The sequence below is a fragment of the Eumetopias jubatus genome, unplaced genomic scaffold, assembly GCF_037043125.1.
Source record: "Eumetopias jubatus isolate StellerSeaLion01/CBP00866 unplaced genomic scaffold, mEumJub1_p1.0 scaffold_8, whole genome shotgun sequence".
In the NCBI taxonomy this organism is placed as follows: Eukaryota; Metazoa; Chordata; class Mammalia; order Carnivora; family Otariidae; genus Eumetopias; species Eumetopias jubatus.
In genome coordinates this window covers 18,031,965-18,056,268 of record NW_028274814.1, presented here as the reverse complement: position 1 = coordinate 18,056,268, position 24,304 = coordinate 18,031,965, and the positions used below count along the sequence as shown (strand labels likewise).

At 37.2% G+C, this 24,304-nt stretch overlaps 1 protein-coding gene across 1 annotated transcript in view; it reads right to left on the bottom strand.

Moving 5' to 3' along the window:
• NSUN6 (NOP2/Sun RNA methyltransferase 6) overlaps nucleotides 1-24,304 on the bottom strand; it is a 65,437-nt gene that overhangs the window by 4,849 nt on the left and 36,284 nt on the right. Inside the window, exons 9-12 of the mRNA XM_088025795.1 lie at nucleotides 10,956-11,104; nucleotides 7,105-7,230; nucleotides 3,948-5,606; nucleotides 805-930 (exon numbers count right to left, since the gene is read on the bottom strand). Coding sequence (XP_087881921.1) covers nucleotides 5,394-5,606; nucleotides 7,105-7,230; nucleotides 10,956-11,104 — 488 coding nt within the window. The 3' untranslated portion in view covers nucleotides 805-930; nucleotides 3,948-5,393. The remainder of the gene's footprint in view (nucleotides 1-804; nucleotides 931-3,947; nucleotides 5,607-7,104; nucleotides 7,231-10,955; nucleotides 11,105-24,304) is intronic.

The following is a 24,304-nucleotide window of genomic DNA, read 5'->3' as shown; positions in this document are numbered from 1 at the left end:
TTAAATTTTAAGAAACATAGTTGATGTTTTCAAAACTGTAGTTAATGTATCCAGCAAGCCAGAACTGGCCCAGGTAAAAAGTGGAATTTCTTGATTCTCCGGATTTTTAATATGTAGGTACCTGATTTGCATATTCATTTAACCATGGACCACTGTCTCTTGCTTGTACCTCGGGCTGACTAAATTTGGGGACAGATTCAGTCTTGCCTTACACAAAGGGGATCATAAAGTTAGAATCTATTTTCTATGTACTAGTACTGTGTACTGTATAGTTTGTAAATGTTATTTCTGCAAACACCTTCTTATGATAATTATATATATATAATATATATATACATATATATATATCAGTTTGATCACACTATTTTAGAGTCTTAATGCCAAGTCAGCAGATTTGCTTTATGAATTACAGGGACTAGAAATGCCCACCTTCAGGAAATTTGTAATATCGTCTAGACACCTATCCCCATTCTAGTAGAAAGGCTGTACATACTGTAAATACGTGTGATTGCCTGACTTGAAAAGGTTTGATTGCTGAATGTTTTACCATCCTTGTAAGTTTATAATTTTGACCATAAATTATGGTATAAATATAACCAAACTCCAAAGGTTGTTCTAATCCATGCAGTTCACACTGATTGTGACACACACATTCTTAGTAGCTAGTGTCTTATGTCACTGCACTGGAGTTTACGAGCCGGACCTCCGTATGCAAGTGTGTCTGTGTGTACGAGTGTGTAAGAGTGACTGAGATGGAGCTGAGCGCTCAAGACTCGAGACCGATATACTTAGAATTCTACCCACCTGGCTTTGTATTTAATTGTGCTACGTGTTGCTTTGAGAATCCATTGAGCAGTCAGGGAATGTGAGGAAGCTTGCTGCCAAAGGTGACTAGGAAGGCATTCATCCGCTGGCTCCTTGTTTTTGCTCCTAGAGAGGAGAAATACAGGCAACTTTTAACTGTGAGTGTTTCACTGGAAATGTACAATCTTCGTGTGTTTGAGTATTTGTTTCAGTAAGAAATGTTTACACAGCTTGTAGAATTATTTCGTGGGAAAATAAATTTTTCTAACTTCTCCCACCTCCTCCTTTTCTAACCTTGCCTATGGTTCCTGCTGTTTATCTCCCTTCAGTTTCCCCCTTCATTCCATTCCCTGCCGCCAACTCCCAACAGTTTTGCTGTCCATCAAAACCTAGAAGTGCTTCTTATAACCAAAGTTTCTGCTCTTCAGAAGTAATCAGGGCAAAATGAGGTGACTTGAAGTGAACAAAATGTTAAGAATCTCTTCCTCCATTAGACATCTACTCTGAAGGGGAACCCAGAAGATACTATTCTCCATGCCTCAATTAAAGCGCCGTAAGCAGCTCACAGTGTGGTTGTCATGCTAAAGGCTAAAACCGCCTTCTCCTTGTCGCTATGTGTACGTTTTGTCCAGTCATGACTGGACAGGTAAGACAGTATTAGGTGTGCAAGTACCCAGCACCTGAAGTTTGTCCCTGGAAAATGCCGAGCTATAATTGCCTAACTTCGGATCTGTACGTTATGAAATTATTATTTTGTTAAGTTAATCTATTTCTGTTTTGCTTCTTTGATTATTCCAGGTTCTTGCCAAAAATTCTGGGACCTTTCTAAGTAAACTGTTTCACATTTAACTCCTTATTTCCCTTCCCCTGCAAGAAAACTCAGTTTTAAAAATGAGTCACATTTGAAGGGTCTTATCAGCTAATAGGAGGAACATTTTCCTCAGAATTAATCTTTTTGTTAATTAGCTCTGTACTGTTGACAAATTTATTTATTGAATATAAAAACAGTAGTCATAATATATACATTTTTGATGTAAAATATTCATATCATTGGGAAACCATATTCCAGTTAAAGTTACTTGTATAAATATTTCTGAAAACTTGCATCCCAATTAATGACTTTGGGATATTTAAAACTCTTTAAGTATAACTGGTATTTATCTTACATGCTGCTACCACTAATCCCTCTCAAAGAGTCATGCTAATAGATTCCAGTTTTAAAACTTTTTACCTGGATTCTTAATTTTTCACTTTACTGTGAAACATATTAGTCCAAATCAGAGTATTCCTCAAAAAACTATATTGCAGGATTTGACACTGAGCATCTGTACGTGAAAACTGTATAGCAGGCATATGTGTGAACAGTGTGTACTCAATTTGTAAATGAAGAAATAATCCCAAGGGCAATGGGAGATTTTACTGACTTGTGGAATGTAAAATTAGTCTTTTCACTCAGCAAAGGCTTAACCTTAACCTACTCAGTTGTAGAATCATGATCTTTGTAGTCAACCTAGAAAATGCTGGAAGTGGAACTGTTCTTAATAGTTCTGTGTTTTGTCAAACCCATTTCAGTTTTTCCTATGCTCTTTCCCTACTGCTCATTTAAGTTACTGTTACAAAAAGGTGCTGCTAAATGTAGGATGTCTTAGTCATATTGTACTTTGGGACAATGCCACATTTTTAACATGGTCTGCTATGCACTCCTGTTAAACATTCACCGTCAGCTACACTGAGCTGTTCAACAAATCTGGTTTAAAGTCATTCATATAAAACAAATAAAGAGCTGGCTTTCTGCACTGTGTATTAGCAGTAGTAGTATTACTTGCCGTTTTAGGAATGGTTCTTAAAGTTGAGAATATGTCAGACTTTCAACACTTCCCACGGTGGAGCATCTATCTTAAGGGCAATGCTAATCCCTAAGGTTACTTTAGCGATTTCCCATTATGTCTGATAAAATGCTAGTTTACAGAAGGTAAAGATCTTTTAAAATAGGAGTCGAGTAAGCTTTCTCCCACCTTAATTCACTGTGTGTGGCAATTCTTTTTTTTTTTATTCCTCCTTCATTCTTAAAATTAAGAGCCATCTTGATGACAAATTCAAATCCTCACTCTTATCCCCCCGTTTGCTCAATGATACAATGCTGATAGTCTTGGATACTCTCATCTTATTAGTAATATATCAGGAGTCACACAGAGAAAATAGGTAACTAGATGATTCTAGGCCAGTTATTTAATTCTGGCTATATTATATTTGTACTTCACCCTACTATTCAAAGTAAAATGTGGCACAGGGTTTTGAAGTAAAATGTACTCACTGTTAAATTGAAGTTCTTTTGTTTCACAGAAATATCTATGTTAACCCTGAAATATGTTGAGAGAATATATTCTTTTCCTCCACATTTCCCAGATTTTTCCCCTTTTTATTCTTTTTCTTAACTTCGTGTCCCTTAAGATTGTGTCTTATTTTCCAATTTGCCCTATTTTTGGAAGGAATGAAACCCACTGAAAAGGTCTTTGTCAAAGCCAACATTTTTGAAATTATTCTTTGTCCTCCTGTTAATATGCAAGTATTTTTTTGTTTTGCCTGCATCGCTTGTATTTTGCTATTTGTCAGTATCAATCAACAGTTTACATGTCTACCGCTTGTCTCCCTGTCTACGATTTTCAGCTGAGCATGTAAGGCTTGGAAGAGAGCATGAGAAGACGTGCATTTTTTAAAACAAAGTTTGGAGAAATGTGCGGAGCCCTAGAAACGGAATTACATAGGTCAACAGTGCTTCTCTTTAGTCCAAGAACATCTACTGGATAAAAAGGCAGAATGAGGGACATGAAGAAGTCAGTCACATACTTGAATCTTTTGGAGCTTGAAATACCTTATCCCTCATTGAATAAGCATGTATTGATGATCTGCTCTAAAGCCGTGAGAGAAAAGATAGGGTTCCTGCCTCCGAGACTTTCCGGGGCCTGGGGGAAGGGAGGGGTAAGAAGCATGCCTATTAAACTAAGAGTGAGTGTGTTCAGTGCCATGAGGGCAGTAGAAGTGGTTCCTAGGGGTGTATGGAAGGACAGAAATGCCTAAGCCAACCTCAGCAAAGGATGTTCAAGAAAGGCTTCCTCAAAGAAGAGGCCTGCTAAAGATCTTACCTGATCTAAAAGACCTTGCCATCTTGATGGACACAACAGTCAGGAGAAATTCCTAATAGAAACCTTGGAGGACAAAAAAAAAGAAACTACTATTAGGGAATTGTTCCCAATTGTCCACCTTATTTATATACCCAAGGCTGAGAAACTCGGGGGTGATCCAAATGGAAGTTAAAACATTTAAATGTATTTAACACTATATGAGACAGCCTTTAAACTGGGCTGGGTATTGAGTATTTTAACATGTCTTATCTAAAAAGCGGTAGGATGAAGCAAGCCAAAGGTTATAATTTTTAATAAAAGCAGTCACATGTTGGCTGCTAACAGTGGGATGTTTGGTCACTTCTGCAGTTAAGGGGATGTTTGTGTTTTTTGTTGGATTCTAGATTTTGATTATGAAGTGGTCTTTTTTTTGTTGTGATCTACTATATTCACAGTTGCTTTGTCTGTGTTGGTGTTCAGTGAATTTATGTTCAAGAGAACACCAAAGTGTAAGTGCCAAGCCAGTTCCCAGCTACCAGAAGCTGGTTTTTTCCATCTCCCCAGTCATATCACATTAACTTGTATAAATAGATGTTCCGATGGATGATGAAAGGTACCCAAATTGTGGAATATTCTCATAATTTTAATGTACAGAGTGAAGAAAGTATTTGTTTTAGGTTTTTAAAAGCATGAAAAAAAGTAAACATGGTAAAGGCACACTACCATTTAGGAGAGATCTAGACTTCATTTGAAAGAGTTGATTTAAGGGGCACCTGGATGGCTCAGTTGGTTAAGCATACAACTCTTGGTTTCAAGCTCAGGGTCGTGAGATCGAGCCCAGTGTCGTGCTCTGTGCTCAGCACAGTCTGCTTGAGATTCTCTCTCCCTCTCCCTCAGTCCCTCTCACTCACGCTTTCTCTCAAATCAATAAATCTTAAAAAAAAAAGTTGATTTATCATATAGTAAACAGAAAAACTGATAAAATGCTCAACTCAGTTATGGGTACATGGAAAACAGAGTTCCCATACCCTGAATTCTTAGGGAACCACTTTAGGAACTCAAGAACATTTTTTACCAAATTAAATTATTGCTCATTTTATTCCTTTGTTACAATCACAAATTTTAACATTAAAAATGACTTACATTCTTTACACATTAAAACACAAAACCCCAAATGAAAATTTGCTCCAGATATCCATAGGCATCTCCTTTTCCTTTTACTGTGCTAAATCCTTAAGAAAAAAATTACTTAAAAAACACAGAATATAATCTCATACCACCCCCAACTACTTCCTCCATGAACTAATCTCTTGGTCAAATCTCTTGGTCCCTGGTCCAACTGCTGATGGTCTTTTCTGCTTCCTTAGCAACTATGCCACCCATCACCAGGCCCGACAACAGCTGGGTAAAAGAAAAAGAAAAAAGAAAACCATACAGCAAACGTTTGGAATTTTTATTTCTAAGGATCTATGTGCTTTTGCATTTTATGAATTTTGCAATAAAAAACCCTATACAATCCTTATTTGCCAGCCAAATCATGTCTTCTATTCTGGCATCTCTGAGAGAATCAATGTCAGTGCCCCGTAATGGCACGACAGATGGACCAAATCGCTGCAGCTGTTTCAATTGTTCCAGTGAGAGGCCAGCTCCCACCATTCCTTCTCCTCCAATATGTGCTTCCTGTTTGGAGAAAATGAGAAGATGTGAACATCCTATCATTGGTAAGTGTGCCTGCATACAATTTAAGTTAAAAGACGAAACTGAGGTATAAGTACCACCAATTCCAAAAACAGACAAATGGTATCTCTGTGGAATGGACATGCAGTTTTTCTGGGTAGTAATATATGGTCATCTGATAACTGAGTATCTATTATGACCCAAATGCTCATCAAAAACTGCAGCCTTGCCACATTTTTGCTGTGTGATCTTAAGTAACTTTAACTGTTTCCTCATCTATAAAACAGATAAAATACTCAGTTCTAAGACTTTATTTAATAAGGTGGTAGTATGCCTGGCATATAGTGGTCACTCGGTAAGTGGAGCATTTTTATCAATAACAGCAATAAAATTCAGCTTTATTATCACATTCCCCAAAGCTGACGGGAGTTCCTCAGGCACCTAAAGGTGACTTTCTCTGACCCATACCAACTGGATGATAAAAAATTCCTATTGTTGTTTTTGAATGTACTAGAACAAATATTAGAGATAAAGTAAGGCTGCGTCAATTAGTTTAGAATACAGAATCATAAGGAATTGAGTGATATGTGTGAACCACGACTGCACAAGATCCATAATCCTAAATATAATTGTTATGTTTAATACTTATGTATTATTACCTACTGTTTATTAATCCATGGGGGGGGGAATTTCTCTTTTAGGTATAATTGAGTGTATATCCATATACTGAATGTATATGCATACGTACACACACACACATAAAATTCAAGTGAATTCTGAAGTCTTCCTTTCCTCTACAATGCAATTACCTTCCTTTCTGAGTCTAGAAACCATCTCTGGATTGCTTTTTATTCATACATTCCAATTACCTAACTAGAATTCTGTATAGGAGGGTACTGAAGTTAGATGTTCAATGTATCTAACTGAATGTGAGCATTATTACAGGTTTACACTTCATCCCAAACATCATGGGTTAAAAATATAGTCATACTTTTGACAAAAACTGAGACAGGTGAAATAAAGTATAAGAAAGCTTTTTAAATGTTAGATATTTTATGTCAGAAGCCATAAGGAAGCAATATTACTGAACCATTTGTCCCCCCTTGGCTAGCCCTGATGTGACTTGCGAAAAAATGGTGAACATACTCCATACCAGCACAATCTAGGAATAGGAGGGGAAAAGAACCAACAACTTTTTAGGAAAAAAAAGATAAACAAGAGCCACAAGTGAAAGAAGTATGTAACACGAGTACACTTGGGCTCTGTGGCATTTTAACACAATGGCAAGGAACGAAAACAGAGAAAAACTTTGTTAGGATGTGGAAATTCTCTCTGGACAGTCTAAAACGGATCTCATTAGAGAAGCATTCTTGTTTACTGCAGTATTTGTTTCCGAAGTTTTGCTTGACATAGTTCTTCCTCTAACAACCTTGTGTTTATCCCCACACTCAGCTTTCTGTAATTTGTCAGATTACACAGAGAAAACTGAAATTATTCTTACCTGGGGCTGAAGCTGAAGGTAAGGAAATGTTCTGAGGGCCCAGGCAACCTGTTCTTCGTTTTCTGCCAGCGTGATGGTGCATGTGCTATAAACCAGCACGCCCCCCGGCTTCAGCAGCTCAACTGCCTAAAGAAACATGATCAGACTCTGTGTATCACAAGGCAAAAGCAACATTTTATGGGATTTTAGATCGACAGGATACCACCTTTCAAGTGTTTGGGATAAATGTTCCATATGACCAAGATTTGTTCTCTAATTAGAGTGTTCCAGACTAGGTACATTTCACTATCTTGGAGCTGTTATAATCCATTTAAACCAAGACTTTCCCGAAAATATTCATTCAGTTTCACTGCTTTAGATACCACTTTTTGTGTCCAAAACTCACACATGCACACTTTTTAAGCCATACTCCTTTCTGAACTCTGTACTCATGTATTTACTTGCCTTCTCCATATGTCTGCTATCAAATTCAACAGGTCCCAAAGTGAACACCTATCTTCCCTCCGAGACCTATTAGAGATGTGCTATTTTCAGGCCCCAAACCTGATACTATCTTTCATGCCTCCCTTTCTCTCACACTCCCCATCCATTGGCAAATTCTACTGGCTCTTCCTTTAAATTCTATCCAGAATTTGGCTCCTTCCACTGCTATCATCCTGGTCCGAGCCCCACTGTCTTTGGCCTGGATTACTGCAGCCTCCCTCTTAGTCCACCTGCTTTCTTGTCTGCCCTCCTATAACCTCTTCTCCATACAGCTGCCCGAGCAGTGTTTTTAAAAACTTGTCACTTCACGCAAAACCCTTCAAATGCCCTGACTTATGACTCGGAGTCAAAGCCCAAGTCCTTACGGGGGTTTCCCAGGCCCTACCCAGAGCAGGCCTCTGGCTGCCCTTCTGACCGCACCTCACACATCTCGCTCACTCTGCTTTAGCAACACTGGCCTTTGCTGTCCTGGAGTACACACGGCACATTCCCGCCTCAGAAGCGGCGCACGAGCTTGGAAACTCTAATTCTCTGCACTGCTTCTTCACAATGTCTCTGGATCTCTGCCGCCTTTCCAGCACCTGACCGTCCCAAGTAACACTACCACCATTCAAAGCTAGCACTCCTATCCTCCCTTCTTTAGTTTGCTCCGTAGGGTTACTGCTCTGTTACTATACTTAATAACCTAATTCACCTTATTTTCCTCCCCAATTAGCATAGACACTCCATGAATAAGTCAGAGATTGTTATTTTTTTCACTACTATATTGATAATACTCAGAATAGCATATATTACGTTATGGTTAGGTGTTCAGTGAAAATCTGTCCAGTAAGTAAGTGAATCAGGAAACCGGTATTATAAGAAAATGAGTTTTTCCCAACTAAGAGTTTATCTTTTTTTAACATTTTTTTTCATTTATATATTGGTCAGAGACAGAGAGAGAGAGTGTGCATGAGCAGGGGGAGTGGCAAGCAGAGAAGCAGGCTCCCCACGGAGCAGGGAACCCAACGTGGGACTTGATCCCAGGACCCTGGGATCATGACCTGAGCCAGAGGCAGACGCTCAACTGACTGAGCCACCCAGGCGCCCCTAAGAGTTTATCTTTTCAAAGTCCCAGATATTTAAAAACATTTAAAGAAAATCTTTAAAATATATACTATACATAGTATACTACTATATACACACACACACACACACACGTTACATAGTATATAGAAGTAAAACTATATAACACATAGTATACTATATATACTGCATATAGTATGTTTTTATCATATATAGTGTATATTTGTGCTTTAACTAGAGTAGGCTGATCAAAATTTAAACTGTTACTGTGTGCCAGTTATTGTTGTAAGCATTTTACATGGATTTTCTCAATTTACTCACAACCATGTGGTATGGTTACTACTGCCAATGAGGTGAACCTATTAGGTAGACTTATAATCCCCATTTCTCATATATGGAAACCAATGTACCTAAAGTCACTTATGTGGAAGAAGCACAGCTCCAAACAAGATGTGTGTGATTATAAAGTCCACATTCTCAGCTAATGCCTCTCAGTGCTAACTGGCAAACCTGCTATATTTTAAAGTCTCTTTTGTACACAGCCAGCTGTTCCTCTTCATTGCAATCACTGCAACTACTAAGTAGCCTTTTAAAATTTTCTGCTTGGACCTAAAAAGAACAAAAAGCCCAGTCTTTTAAATTTTTTTTTTTTTTTAAAGATTTTACTCATTTGTGAGAGACAGAGAGAGAGAGCGCACACGTGCACAAGCAGGGGGAACAGCAGAGGGAGAGGGAGAAGCAGGCTCTCTGCTGAGCAGGCAGCCCGATGTGGGGCTCGATCTCAGGACCCTGGGATCAGGACTTGAGCTGAAGACAGACACTTAACCGACTGAGCCACCCAGGCATCCCAAAAAGCCCAGTCTTTTATAACAGTGTCCTGGGGCACCTGGCTGGTGCAGCTGGTTAAGCGTTTGACTCTCGGTTTCAGCTCAGGTTGTGATCTCAGATGTCGGACTCCGTGCTCAGCGTGGAGTCTGCTTGAGTTTCTTTCTCCTTCTCTACCTCTCCCCCCTGCTCCCCAATCTCTCTGTCTCTCTCTAAAAAAATAAATAATAAATGTTTACTGAAACGGTGTCCTAATTTTACTCTCAAGTTAAAGTGGGTTTCGGCTATAAGTAAAGCTTCCTTTTTTTTGCTGTTCGCTTCCAGGTTGTGTTCTTTGAAGACAGTACAGAAGAAGAAATAGTTAAATAATCTACTACCAGTGCATCCTTTGTGCATAACAGGAGATACTAGACAGATAAGCAAAAATGTACTTGAAGACAACTTTAGAGACTGAATAATTACAGTGCATCCATTATTGCTGAAGCTTATGTACTTATAATTACAGGGCTGAGGGGAAATGACAACGTCATCTTCGGTCAAATGCTGTCTAGGTTCTGTGAAATCCACATAATCATTTGTGCAAGCCTGAAAGAAATCCTCAAATGCTCTATTTGGGCTTCTCCTGAAACATGCTAGACACCAGTTAAATTGGCAAAGTTTTTACGGTTCTTCTATATCCTACAGTGAATAGTCCCTTCTCCTTCTCATCATTGTGCTTCCCTCCCCTGGACTTCCTGCTTCTCATATGCTAAGATGATCCATAAGCCCTATAAAAAAAAGAGTAATTTATTTTATATCCCATTCCTTACACATCAGTTCTTAACTATGATGTTAACGGCTTGAGGGCTTCTTTAAGATATTATCAGAATACTGGGAAGTCACTGAATGTCTGTGAGGAAATCCTGCTACTGCTTTTAAATGAAAGAGTGATCTACAGAAATGAAAGCTTCTTGTATTTAAAACTAGGTATTCTCTGTCCTTTTTTGTATGATAAAATAAACATAACATAAAATTTGCCATCGTAACCCCTTGTAAGCTTACAACTGGGTGGCATTAAGTACATTCACACTGGCATGCAACCATCACTACCACCCATCTCCAGAACTCTTCCTCTTCCCAAACTCAAACTCTGTACCCAGGAAACACTAAATCCCCATTCTCCCACCCCTCCAGCCTCTGGTAACCTCTATTCTACTTTCTGTCTCTACCAATGCTCCTATTCTAGTTAACTTATATAAATGGAAACAGACAATATATTTCTTTCTGTGTCTGGCTTCTATCACTTGGCAGAATGTTTCCAAAGTTCATTCACGTTGTAGCAGAATTTGCTTATCCATTCACCTGTTGATGGACCTCTTGATGGGCTGTTTCCACATTTTGGTTACTGTGAAAAACGCTGCTATGAACATTGCCCTCGGTCTTTGAAACATCAAACTATGAAGGTCAACTTTCTTTCACATCAAAGTATCCTCACATACCACAGTGAAGAGTTTTCTCTGTAACGGTTGATACGATGTCACTTCTTTCAAAGTCCAAGAACAAGCCATGTTTGGTCTCTGTCCCATTCCACTGCATGGTGCATCAAGAAGAATTCGGTCAAAAGATTCTGGTAAGAATGGAGGTTTTCCTATGAAGAGAATTATAAACATAATTTGGTATCTGCCTACTGGTCTAGAATAGAAACCTCCTGAGATAGAAACAATTATCAGGAATTTAAAATCATAATCTACACTATAGAGAAAAACAATTTCTCCTTTCAAGTAGCTGATAAAACTAATTCTGACATATGCAAAATGGTTAAAAATGTGATTATTATAACTGAAGGTTATTCTGTTGACACTGTACAAATCAAGGCCTGATCAAATGAAACTCTGAATCCCCAGTGTCAGGAGCCATACTTTATCAGAGCTAGGACCTGGAATTAATTCTAGTCATCCTGAGAGCTGACACTTCTCTTGGCAATCCCTACTGCAGACAGCCCCAGAAAGGAAGAGTACCTGTTAGGTTCTGGTCAAATCTACTGGTTCTGAGGTTCCTCACTCTCCTTGCTCCTGGGCCATCAGCAAGGCTACGCCCTAGAGTAAGTCAGTATCTCCCTGCATCTAATCTTCCACAGGTTTCCCTTTGCATTCCCTTGAATAACTTTCCACTAACTTTTAAGCTATTTAAGTGTTACTGGACAAAGTCATGAAACCAAACAGTCTGCTTATATATTTATGCTATCTAACTGCAAGCAAGCCATTGCTGCTGACTGCATTCATAGGAAGCCAGCTGATTGTCTACAGTAGCCACAGCAATGTTCTATCACACCAAGATAACCTGCTTTTCTCTGACTGCAAAACTGTCAGACAGGAGCTCTTACCAATTTAACTTATCTCTGTCTAAAACCATCCTTGCTTTCTTACCTGTCTCAGAATATCTTCTCAGTTATTTTTAAGGTTTTTGATACATACTGAAAAAATGCTCTAGAAAGACTATACCAATTTCCATTTCCATTGTGATTATACTTATTCTCCCCAAATCTTCAAAGGATTATTATTTTTATTATTGTTTTATTGGCCATTTGTATTTTTTCTTTATATAGTCAAATTCTTTGTTTTGTCCTTTTCCTACTAAGACTATTCTTTGTTTTGTCCTTTTTCTACTAAAACTCTTGTCTTTCTCTTTTTTGAAAGATTTTAATTAATTTACTTATTTGAGAGAGAGCATGCACGAGCAGGGGGAGGGGCAAAAGGAGAAGCGACTCCCCACTGAGTAGGGAGCCCCCCATGCGGAGCTCGATCCCAGGACCCGGAGATCATGACCTGGTCTGAAAGCAGATGTTTAACCGACTAAGCCACCCAGGTGCCCCCGTTATCTTTCTCTTATTGATTAGAAGAACTACAGGGGTAGTAGCTGCTTTCTGCAGTGATTAGCTCTAGGATGCCTCGGTGATCTTTGCTTTTCCAGCTCTTCAACATCTATTTCACAGATTCCTTACACTACTTATTTATACTAAATTGTCTCTCTTTAGTATAAATTTATAATGAATTCTTTCTGTTGAAATACCTTGTATACTTTTTTTTAATCCTGTGGCCAAATTCTCCCAAAACACAGCTCTCAACCAGTTATTCATTTCCCTTTAACAAAGTAAAACAAAACCAAAAACTATTCCCACAGTTACCTAAATCTCTGGAATCAACTCCTGAGACTAACAAATACAAGACCATTAACAATGAACAATCTGGCCTCATCCAGATTGTTCTCCGGCCACATTTCTCAGTACTCCCCCATATTCACCAATGTTAAAAACAAACCAACACACATCACCACTTTGTTACCCAAAAATGTCATGAACTTTCCTATTTCCATGCTTCTACTAATTCTAGTCACCTGAGAAGCCCCCTGCACTCATTTCCATTTGTTAAAATGCTGTCTACACTTTCAAGGCCTAACAAATGCCACCTCCTCACTTAAATGCTTTTTCCATCATCCCTCTAAGAAGTAATCCTTCCCTCTGAGTTCCCACAGCGCTTGGTATCTTTTGGATGTATGTTTTGTTTTGTTTTTTTTAATTTATTTGAGAGAGAGAGAGCACGAGCACATGGCAGGGAGGGATAGAGGGAGAGGGAGAGAGAATCTGGAGCAGATTTCATGCTGAGCACGGAACCCAGTGTGGGGCTCCATCTCCCAACCCTAAGATCATGAGCTGAGCGGAAACTGAGTCGGACGCTTAAATGACTGTGCCACCCAGGTGCCCCTGGCTGTATATAGTCTCTAGTGTTCATGTCTTACTTCCCCCCAGGCACTGACAGTACCTTAAAAATATCTGCAAGCCCACAAAATACCTTTGTGTGAACTAGGATTAAGCTATCTACACCTCGGGATTCACATAGTCCTGCCCCATGATAAACACAGCACAGGTTGGAATTCAGCCCCTCAACATATCCCTCAGCCAGGTGCCCTTGGACAGAGCATAACCATATGCCATGGCTCTGACAGGGGGAGGGACAATAATGCCTCATCACTGAACTCACTGTTCTTAAGAAGTACCATTTTCATAAAAGGTAGTGGATAATTATACAGAAATTGAGAAATTCATAAAAATGTTCTAAACTTATCTAAAATCAGACCAAGATCACCAAATGGCCCCCAAATGTACCTGGTCCAAGAGAAATTTCTCTTGTTCCAAACTAGAAAGCCATGGAGTGAACATTTCGCTTATACATTTATACTTAGTATACAACTTTTTACTTATGCAAACCTTTTTCTCTTAATACATAATCTTACAACTACCTTTAGTGATTTCTAAAACTGCATTAGTTTGGAGCGTTGTATAATTAAGGAGCAATTTCATGATACAAATAACGAGACTGAGACAACTTTTGGAATGAGGGTATGCATACCTTCTCCGCAGTGAAACAACTGGTAAAAATGACAACAAAAACCACCATTTAAAGTCTCTAGAAAATGTCCAGGATATATATCAAATGAAGAAACTTATTAAAGAAAATCTAAGAAATGTGAGTGTCTGTGGTATCTGAGCCACAATCTGTTCCTTCCTTTGTCCCAACAGCCTCTTCCCTGAAGCTCAGAGTGAAAAGTGATCCATTTCATGTGGGTGCAGCCAAGAACACATGGCTGCCTCTCTCCCCACACTGGAAGTGACAGGCCTGCTAGCATGTCTCAACCCCTCAAGTCCCGAGGTGCTCAATTCCAGGTGAAGACCAGCTGAAAACTCTGGGGCTCCCTTCCTCCATCCAGCCCCCACTCCATACATGGGCAGCTCTAGCCCAGGCAATACCAAAGCCACAACTCTTCTTACCCCCACCTTACAAAAGAACCCCCAAATATAAAAACAAAAACCGGGAGAACTAAAGGGAGAAATATACCATTCAACAATGGCTGGAGACTTCCAAACCTAACTTTCAATAATAAAAATAACAACCAGGCACAGGATCAGAAAAGAAACAGAACATTTCAACACAAAGGAGACCTAACAGATTATCTACAGAACATTCCACTCAACAATGGTAGAATACACATTCTTTTCCAGGGCACATGGATCATTCTCTAAGAAAGAACATAAGTGAGGCCACAAAACGCAGATCAGTACATTTTAAAAGGTTCAACTCATACATTTGTTCTCCACCAAAATGGAATGAAAATATGTTAGTAATACAAGGCAATTTGGGAAATTCACAAATATGTGGAAGTTAAAAAACATGCTCCAAAATAACCATGGGTCAAAGAAATCATAGGTAAATCATAAAATGATTTGACATGAATAAAAACAAAAATACAACACACCCAAACTTATGGGAAGCAGTGAGACACTGCTTAGAGGGAAAATTACACTATAAACACCTACGTCTCTAAAAAAGATCTCAAATCAACAACCTAGACTTCTATCTTAAAACGAGGGAAAAAGAAAAGCAAACTAAAAAATGAGGAAAATAATAAAGGTTAGAGCAGAAATTAATGAAATAGAGAATTAAAAAAAAAAAAAAACAAGAGAAAGGATCAGCAAAACCAAACATTAATTCTTTGAAAGGAGCAACAAAATGGACAAAACTTTAGCTAGACTGACAAAGAGAAAAGACTCAAAATACTAGTATCAGGAATTACAAAGGGGACTACTGACCTGATGGAAAGAAAAATAATTAAAAAGGAATACTACGAACAACTGTACAGGTAATTTAGATGACATGGATAAATTATTAGCAAAACACAAACTACTGAAAATGATTTAAGAAGAAAGAAAATCTGAATAAATCTATAGTAAGAGACTGAATTAATAATTCTTTTTAAAATTTCCACAAAGAGGGACACCTGGGTGGCTCAGTTAAGCTCAGGTCATGATCCCAGAGTCCTGAGATCGAGTCCGGCATCTGGCTCCTTGCTCAGTGGGGAACCTGCCTCTCCCTTTGCCTACTTTGCCTGCTCTCCCTGCTTGTGTGTGCACTCTCTCTCTCTCTCTCTCTGTCACAAATAATCTTTAAAAAAAATAATTTTTTTCCACAAAGAAAAGCCCTAGCCAGATGCTTTCATTCATGAATCTACCTAACATTTAAAAAAGAATAATAATTCTTGATAAAAATCTTTCAAAAACAGGAGAAAGAATACTTCCCAACTCATTCTATGAAGCCTGAATAACCGTAAAACCAAAACCCGACAAACACAGCACAAGAAAGAAAACTACAGACCAGTATCTCTTATGAATATGGACACAAATACAAACAAACCCAATCTAGCAACATGTGAAAAAGATTATACACTATGACCAAGTAGGATTTATTCCAGGAATACAAGGTTGGTTTAGCATCTGAAACTCAATCAAATAAAGGTCAAACACCACAAGATCATCTCAACAGACACAGAAGGAGCATTTGACAAAATTTAACACTATTTTATGATTAAAAACACCCAGCAAACCAGGAATAACAGGGAAATTCCTCAGGCTAATAAAGGTTATCTATGAGAAACCTATAGCTAGTTTTAAGTCACTTGAAAGACTGATCAGCAGTGAGATATGGATGTCATCTTTTACCACTTCTGCTTAAACACTGTACTAGAGGTTCTAGCAAGGACAATTAGGCAAGAAAATGAAACAAAAGTCATCCAAATTAGAAAGAAAAAAATAGACTTATCTTTATTTGTAGATGAACAAAGCTGGAAGACATCCCACTTCCTGATTTCAAAATTTACTAAAAAGCTAAAGTAATCAAGACAATCCTTACTAACTCATAGATAAAAACATCAGTCAATGGAAGAGACCTGAGAGTCCAGAAATAAACCCTATGTTTATGGTCAACAAGGGTACCAAGACAATTCAACAAAGCAAAACAATTTTTCAACAAAAGGTGCTGGGGCAACTATCTATGGGAAGAATCAAAATCAAGTTGGATTCTTCCATCACACCATAAACAAAAATTATTTCACAACGGATTCTAGATCTAGATGTAAGAACTAAAACTGTAAAATTCTTACAGATACCCAAAACACAAATAACAAAAGATAGGTAAAGTGGACAAAAAATTAAAAACTTTTTGCGCTTCAGAGAACATCATTGAGAAAGTGAATGGACAACTCACAGAATGGGAGAAAATATTTATAAATCCTATGTCTAATAAAAGACTTGTACCTGGAATATATAAAAGAATTCTCAAAACTCAAAACATAAAAAGACAACCCATTTTAAAAATGGGCAAAGGATCCGACTAGACAAGGAGATGTAACATGTCCAACGAGCACATGAAAACATGCTCAACATGTCAGCCATCAGGGAAACCTGCAACAGAGAAATGCATATCAAAACCAGGAGATAGTATTCCACATCTACCAAGAGGCTATAATCAAAGGGACAGATGCTGGGGAGGATGTGAAGAAACTGAAACCTTCATATACTGCGGCTGAAAATGCAAAATGATCCAGCTGCTTTGTAAAACAGACTGGCAGTTCTGCAGAAAGTTAAATGTCAAGTTCCCGTATGATCCAGAAATGCCACTTGCAGGTCTTATGCTCAAGAGAAATGAAACCTATGTCCACACAAATGTGTACACAAATATTCACAGCAACATTATTCATAACAGCCAAAAAAGGGTAAACAACCCAAATGTCTACCAAATGATGACTGGATAATCATCTGTGCAGTGGAATATTGTTCATCCATGAAAAGGAATGAAGTACAGAAACATACCACAACATGGATAAACCATAAAAACAATACAGTAAATGAAACCAGTCACAAAAGCCCACATACTGCATGATTTCACTTATATGAAATATCCAGAACAGGCCAATCTACAGAGACAGAACGTAGATTAAGAGTTGACTAAGCCTGGGCGGTGGAAGTGTAAAGGAAAAGGGAGTTGAATGTTAATGAGTATGAGGTTTCTTTTCAGGGTAATGAAACTGTTCAAAAATTAGATTGTGATGATAGCTGCGTAACTCTGAATAAAAATAGTTAGTGAACCGTAAACTTTAAATATGTGAATTGTATGGTACATGAAGTATATACTGATACACAACAAAGCTGTTAAAAAAAAGTGAGGTCAGACTATTAAAGATTACAAATTTTCATTCTAAAGCAATCTTTACTATTCATTCTATATGAAGAAAAACCATTATTTTCCCCCATTTAACAAATAATACAGGTGGATTAATTTAAAATTAGGTAAGAAAAAGAGTAATCTTTCAAAAAATCTCTAATATGACATAAATATTTCCTTTGGCATCAAGAAGAAAAACTGCTTTCTGGAATGATTTTTAGTACTTACCTTATATATTAAAAAACAACTGGTTTCTTTTTATAAATTGTATTTATGAGGGAAAAGATAAGATTCAGGCCACTCCTTACAAGTAACTATAACATTAAAGGTGTGGATAATCTTTATTTCTAATAAATGAAAGCCAAACTGAATATACTTCTTGAAGAGTTCAAACTGAATATTTTATTTTTAGGGTTTTTTTTTTGTATTAAATCACCTTGCTATGTTATGTAAAACTTTTAATCATATTAATTCAATTTACAGAACAGGTGAAAATCACCCTGAAGTAAATTGGCAGAATTACTGTTTTTGTGCTCTTTCATTTTCCAAGTCAGTATTTATTCTTTCTGTGTCCAGCTAACAATCTATTGTGCATATAAATTAAAAATTTATAGCTAAGCATATGAATAATTTAAAACTGAAAAAAAATTATATTTTCCAAAGATGGCTATGACACTACCTCCCATCCCACATGCCCTTCAATTTGACATTGATTCTTCTCCCACAGGAGATGGGGTCTAATGTTCCTTCTCCTTTATTCTGGACAACAGCAGACTTGATGCTACATGACTTTTGGATGAGGTCATAAAAGGTGATACAGCTTCTGCCTGGGACTCGAGACACTTGTTTTCAGAACCCAAATTAACAGGGTCTGAGAAAGGCCAGTGCATGGAGAGGCCATGTGTAGGTGCCACCTGAGAGCCACCATTAACCTCCAAATAGGTATGTGGTAGACAAAGCTTCTGAGGTGACCCTTCCCTCAAGTACCACATGACTGCTGTTGCATTAAGACACTGAAAGTGAGAACCACTTGGGTTCCCAGTTGATCCCTAAAATTGTGGGAAATAATAATAAAGTTATTGTTGTTTTAAGCCACTGAGTGATGGGATGATTTGTTACATAAACAGTCTGTACCCCGAACAAACTGTTTAAAAATCAAAACTACCTAGAAACTTGACCTTAGTGCACGGTGACTGAGTCACTGAATAAACTCTTTGCCACTTCATGCTACACACCTCACTTATCCACTTGGAGGACTTCAAACTCTTTCAACTTAAAAAGAAAAGAATTTTATTAACTAAAAGGAATAAATTTAGAAAATTTGGGGGTAAATGGCAGAGTAGGAGGATCTTGAGTTCACCTCATCCCACAGACACACTAAACCAACAACCACATCTACTACAACTAATTCTGAAAATCTGAAGACTGTCAGAACAGATCTTCCACAGCTAGTCATAAAGAGAAGGCCACATCAAAAAAGGTAAGGGGGTGGAGACAAGGTCAATAACCAAACCCCTAATGTGACTAACCACAAAAGGAAGGGACATCACAAACATGAAGGAGAGGATCAGACCCCAAAGCTGTCAACCCCAGCCCTGGAGATTTACACTGGAAAGATGAGTCCTCATGATACCTGGCTTTGAAAATCAGCAGAGCCTAACACTGGGAGCTCTGACAATTAGGCTATCAGTTGATTTTTCAACAGAAACTTTGTAGGCCAGAAGAAAGTGGCATGATACATTCAAAGTGCTGAAAGGTAACACCTACAACCAAGAATACTCTACCCAGCAAGGCTATCTTGAAGGAGAAACAGAGTTTCCTGGACAAATAAAAGTTAAAGCAGTTTATCCCCACTAAACCAGCCTTATGAGAACTGTTAAAGGGAATTCTTTAAGAGGAAAGAAAAGAATGTAACGAGAAGAAAATTATGAAAGAAAAAAACCTCACTGGTAAGAGCAAACACAGAGTGAACATAGTAGATTAATCTCTCAAAAACCAGTATGGAGGTTAAAACACTAAGGTGGTGAAATCAAGTATATCTACAAAAATTAAGGAATACACAAAATAAAAAGATGTAAAATATGACCTCATATACATAAGATGAAAGGGGAGTAAAATTTTGTGCTCCCAGAATGTGTTCAAACTTAAGTGACCACCAACTTAATATAGACTGCTAATACACAACAGGATGTTACAAATGAACACCATGAAACCACAAATAAAAGACCTGTAACAGATATACAAAAAAATAAAGAGAAAAGAATCCAAGCATAACACCAAAAAACCCCCACTAAACCACAAGAGAGCAAGGAAAGAAGGAACAGAGATGAACTACAAAAATAACCAGAAAGCAATTAACAAAATGGCAGTAAGTACGTATCTATCAATAATTACTTCAAGTTTCTTTAAAGATCTTATTTATTTATTTATTTGAAAAAGAGAGAGAGCATGACTAGGGGGAGGGGCAGAGGGAGAAGGAGACTGCCCACTGAGTAGGGAGCCCCTCACAGGGCTTGATCCCAGGACCCTGGGATCATGACCTGAGCTAAGGGCAGACACTTAACCAAACTGAGCACACAGGTGTCCCAATAATTACTTTAAGTTTAAATAAATGCTCCAGTTAAAAGACATAGGTGACTGAGTGAATAAAAAACCAAGACCCATCTATATGCTGTCTATAGGAGACTCACTTCAGACCTAAAGACACATAGAGACTGAAAATGAAGGGATGGAAAAAGATATTCCATGCAAACAGAAGGAAAAAAAAAGCCAGGTAGAAACACTTATATTAAACAAAATAGACTTCAAAACAAAGCTCTAATAAGAGACAAAGGCAGGCATTACATAAAAATAAAGGGATCAATCCAATGAGGATATAACAATTGCAAATATCCATCCACCCAAAACAGGAGCAGCTAAATACATAAAGCAATTAACAAACATAAAAGGACAATATGACAATAATGTAATAATATACAATAATAGTAGTGGACTTTAACAACCCAAACACATCAACTGATAGATCATCCAGACAGAAAAACAACAAGGAAACAGAGGCTCTGAATGATACATAAACCAAATAGACCTAAAAGATACAGAACATTCCATCCAAAATGAGCAAAACACACATTTCCTTCTAGTGCACATGGCACATGCTCGAAGACAGATCACACATAAGGCCACAAAATAAGTCTCAATAAATTTAAGAACACCAAACTCATATCAAGCATCTTTCCCAACCATCACAATGTGAAACTAGAAATACATTAAAAGGAAAAAAAAACTGGAAAAAACACAAACACATGATAGCTATACAACATGCTACTAAATAACAACGGGTCGATGATGAAATCAAAGAGGAAATCAAATAATACCTGGAGACAAATGAAAATGGAAACACAGCAGTCCAAAATTTTGGGAACACAGAAAAAGAAGTTCTAAGACAGAAGTCTACAGTGATACAGACCTATCTCAAGAAATAAGAAAAATGTCAATCTGACCTTACACCTAAAGGAACAAGAAAAAAGAACAAAGCCCAAAGTTAGTAGAAGTAAATAAAAAAATTAGAGCAGAAATTGAGACCAAAAAAAAAAAAAATAACAGAAAAGATCAATGAAACCAAGAGATAGTTCTTTGAAAGGATGAACAGAATTGATAAACCTGTAGCCAAACTCATCAAGAGAACTCAAATAATAGAATCAGAAATGAAAGAGTGGAAATAACCAACACCACAAAAATATAAAGGATTATAAAAAATTATATGCAAACAAATTGGACAACCTAAAAGAAACAAATTCCTAGAAACATACAATCTTCCAAAACTGAATCCAAAGAAACAAAATTCGAACAGACTTATTACTAGTAATGAAATTAAATCAGTAATCAAAAAACTCCCAAAAAACAGAAGTCCAGGGCCAGATGGCTTCAAAGGTGAATTCTACCAAATACTGAAAGAAGAGTTAATACCTATTCTTCTCAAACTATTTCAAAAAATAAAGGAGGAAGAAAAACTTCCAAATTCATTTTAAGAGGCCAGCATTAGCCTGCTACCAAAACCAGACAAAGACACTACAGAAAAAGAAAACTGCAGGCCAATATCCCTGATAGACAGATACAAAAATCCCCAACAAAACATTAGCAAACCAAATTCAGTAATACATGAAAGGATCATTCACCACGATCAAGTGGAATTTATTCCAGGGATGCAAGGATGTGTGATACATCACATTAACAAGAAGGGTGAAAACCATATTATCATCTCAATAGATACAGAAAAACCATGTGACAAACTGCAATATCCATTCATGATAAAAACTCTCAACAAAGTGGGCTGAGGGGAAACATACCTCAACGTAATAAAGGCCATCTATGAAACAATGCACAACCAAATATCAAACTCAATAGTGAAAAACTGAAAGCTTTTCCTCTAAGATCAGGAATAAAATATGGATGTTCACTCTCATCACTTTTATTCAACACAGTACTGGAAGTCCTAGCCACAGCAATCAGACAAGAAATAAAAGGCATCCAAATTGGTAAGGAGAAAATAAAATTGTTACTCTTTAGAGATGGCAAGATACTATATATAGAAAACCCTAAAGACCATAAAAAAAAACTATTAAAATAAGTGAATTCAGTAAAGTTACAAAATGTAAAATTAATGTACAGAAATCTGTTGTGTTTCTGTACACTAATAATGAAGTAGAAATTAAGAAAATACCATTTACAAATGTACCAAAAAGAAAAAAAATACCTAGGAATAAATTTAACCAAGGGGGGGAAAACTATACTCTGAAAATTTTAAGAAATTAAACAAGAAACTGAAGACAATACAAACATATGGAAAAATGTACCATGCTCATGGACAAGAAGAATAATGTTAAAATGCCCATCCTACCCAAAGCAATTTAAACATTTAATGCAATCGTTACCAAACAACAACAGTGCTTTTCACAGAATTAGAATGGTACTAAAATTTGCACGAAACTACAAAAGACCCCAAATAGTCAAAGCAATCTTGAAAAAGAAGAACAAAGCTGAACAATCCCGATTTCAAGATATACTATAAAGCTATTGTAACTTAAAGAATATGGTACTTGTGAAAAAACAGATTAATGGAATAGGATAGAGTGCTTGGAAATAAAGCCATGCTTTTACATTCAATTAATCTATGGAAAAGGAGGCAAGAATATACAATGGGGAAAAGACAGTCTCTTCAATAAACGGTGCTGGGAAAACTGGGTAGTTACACACCAAAGAATAAAACTGGACCACTTTCTCACACCATACATAAAAATAAACCCAAAACAGATCAAAGTCCTAAATATGAGACCTGAAACCATAAAATTTCTAAAAGAAAACACAGGCAGTAATCTCTTTGACATCAGCCTTAGCAACATATTTATGGATACGTCTCTTCAGTAAAGGGAAACAGAAGCAAAAATAAACTACTGGAACTAAATCAAAATAAAAAGCTTATGCACAGTGAAGGAAACCATCAACAAAATGAAAATGCAACCCTACTGAGTGAAAGATTTCTGCAAATGATGTATCTGTAAGGGGTTAATATTCAAAATACATATAGAACTTATACAACTCAGCACCAAAAAACCCCAAATAATCTGATTAAAAATGTGTGGAGGACCTGAGAAGACATTCTTCTAAAGAAGACATACAGATAGCCAAGAGACACACAAGAAGATGCTCAACATCACTAAATCAGGGAAATGTAAATCAAAACCACAATAAAATGTCACCTCACACCAGTGAGAATGCTAGTATCAAGAAGATTAAGAAATAACAAATGTTGCAAGGATGTGGAGAGAAGAGAAATCTTGTGCACTCTTGGTGGGAATGTAAATTGGTGCAACCACTATGGAAAACAGTATGGTGATTCCTCAAAAAATTAAATAGAAACACATATGATCCGGTAATTCTACTAATTACCCAAAGAAAATAAAAACATCAATTCAAAAAGATATATGCACCCCTACGTTTATTGCAGCATTATTTACAGCAGACAATATTTTTTTTAAGTAATCTCCATCCCCAATGTGAAGGTCAAACTTACAACCCCGAGATCAAGAGTTGCATGTTCTACTGCCTGAACCAGCCAGGCACCCCTTAACTGTAGCCAATATACTGAAGCAATCCCAAGTGTCTACTGATAGATGGGATAAAGAAGATGTGGTGTGTATACACACACAAACACACACACACATATTAGTCAGCCATAAAAATGAATGGCATCTTGCCATTCATGACAACATGGATGGACTTAGAGGGTTTGATGGCTAAGTAAAATAAGTCAGAGAGAGAAAGACAAATAGTACAGAATTTCACTGATATGTGGACTCCAAACGTCAAAAACAAATGAACAAACAGAAACAGACTCATAAATACAAAAAACTGGTGGTTGCCAGAGGAGAGGTGGGTGAGGGGATAGGCAAAATAAGTGAAGGAAATTAGGAGGTACAAACTTCTAGCTATAAAACAAGTCACAGAGATAAAAAAAAAAAAAAGACAAAACACAGCATAGGGCATATAGTCAATAAAATAGTAACATTTTGTGGTGACAGAAAGTGACTTAATTGTGGTGAGCACCGAGTAATTTATAGAACTGTAGAATTGTCACGTTGTACACTTGAAACTAATAACACTATGTCAACTACTCTAAAATAAAATTTTAAATATCTTATAAATTTTAACGATCACCATCATCACTTTCAGTGATACAAAGCCTCTGTCAGACTGCTAGTTGTTCTTCAATACCCATTAACCTCCTTTTCTAAAGTCAT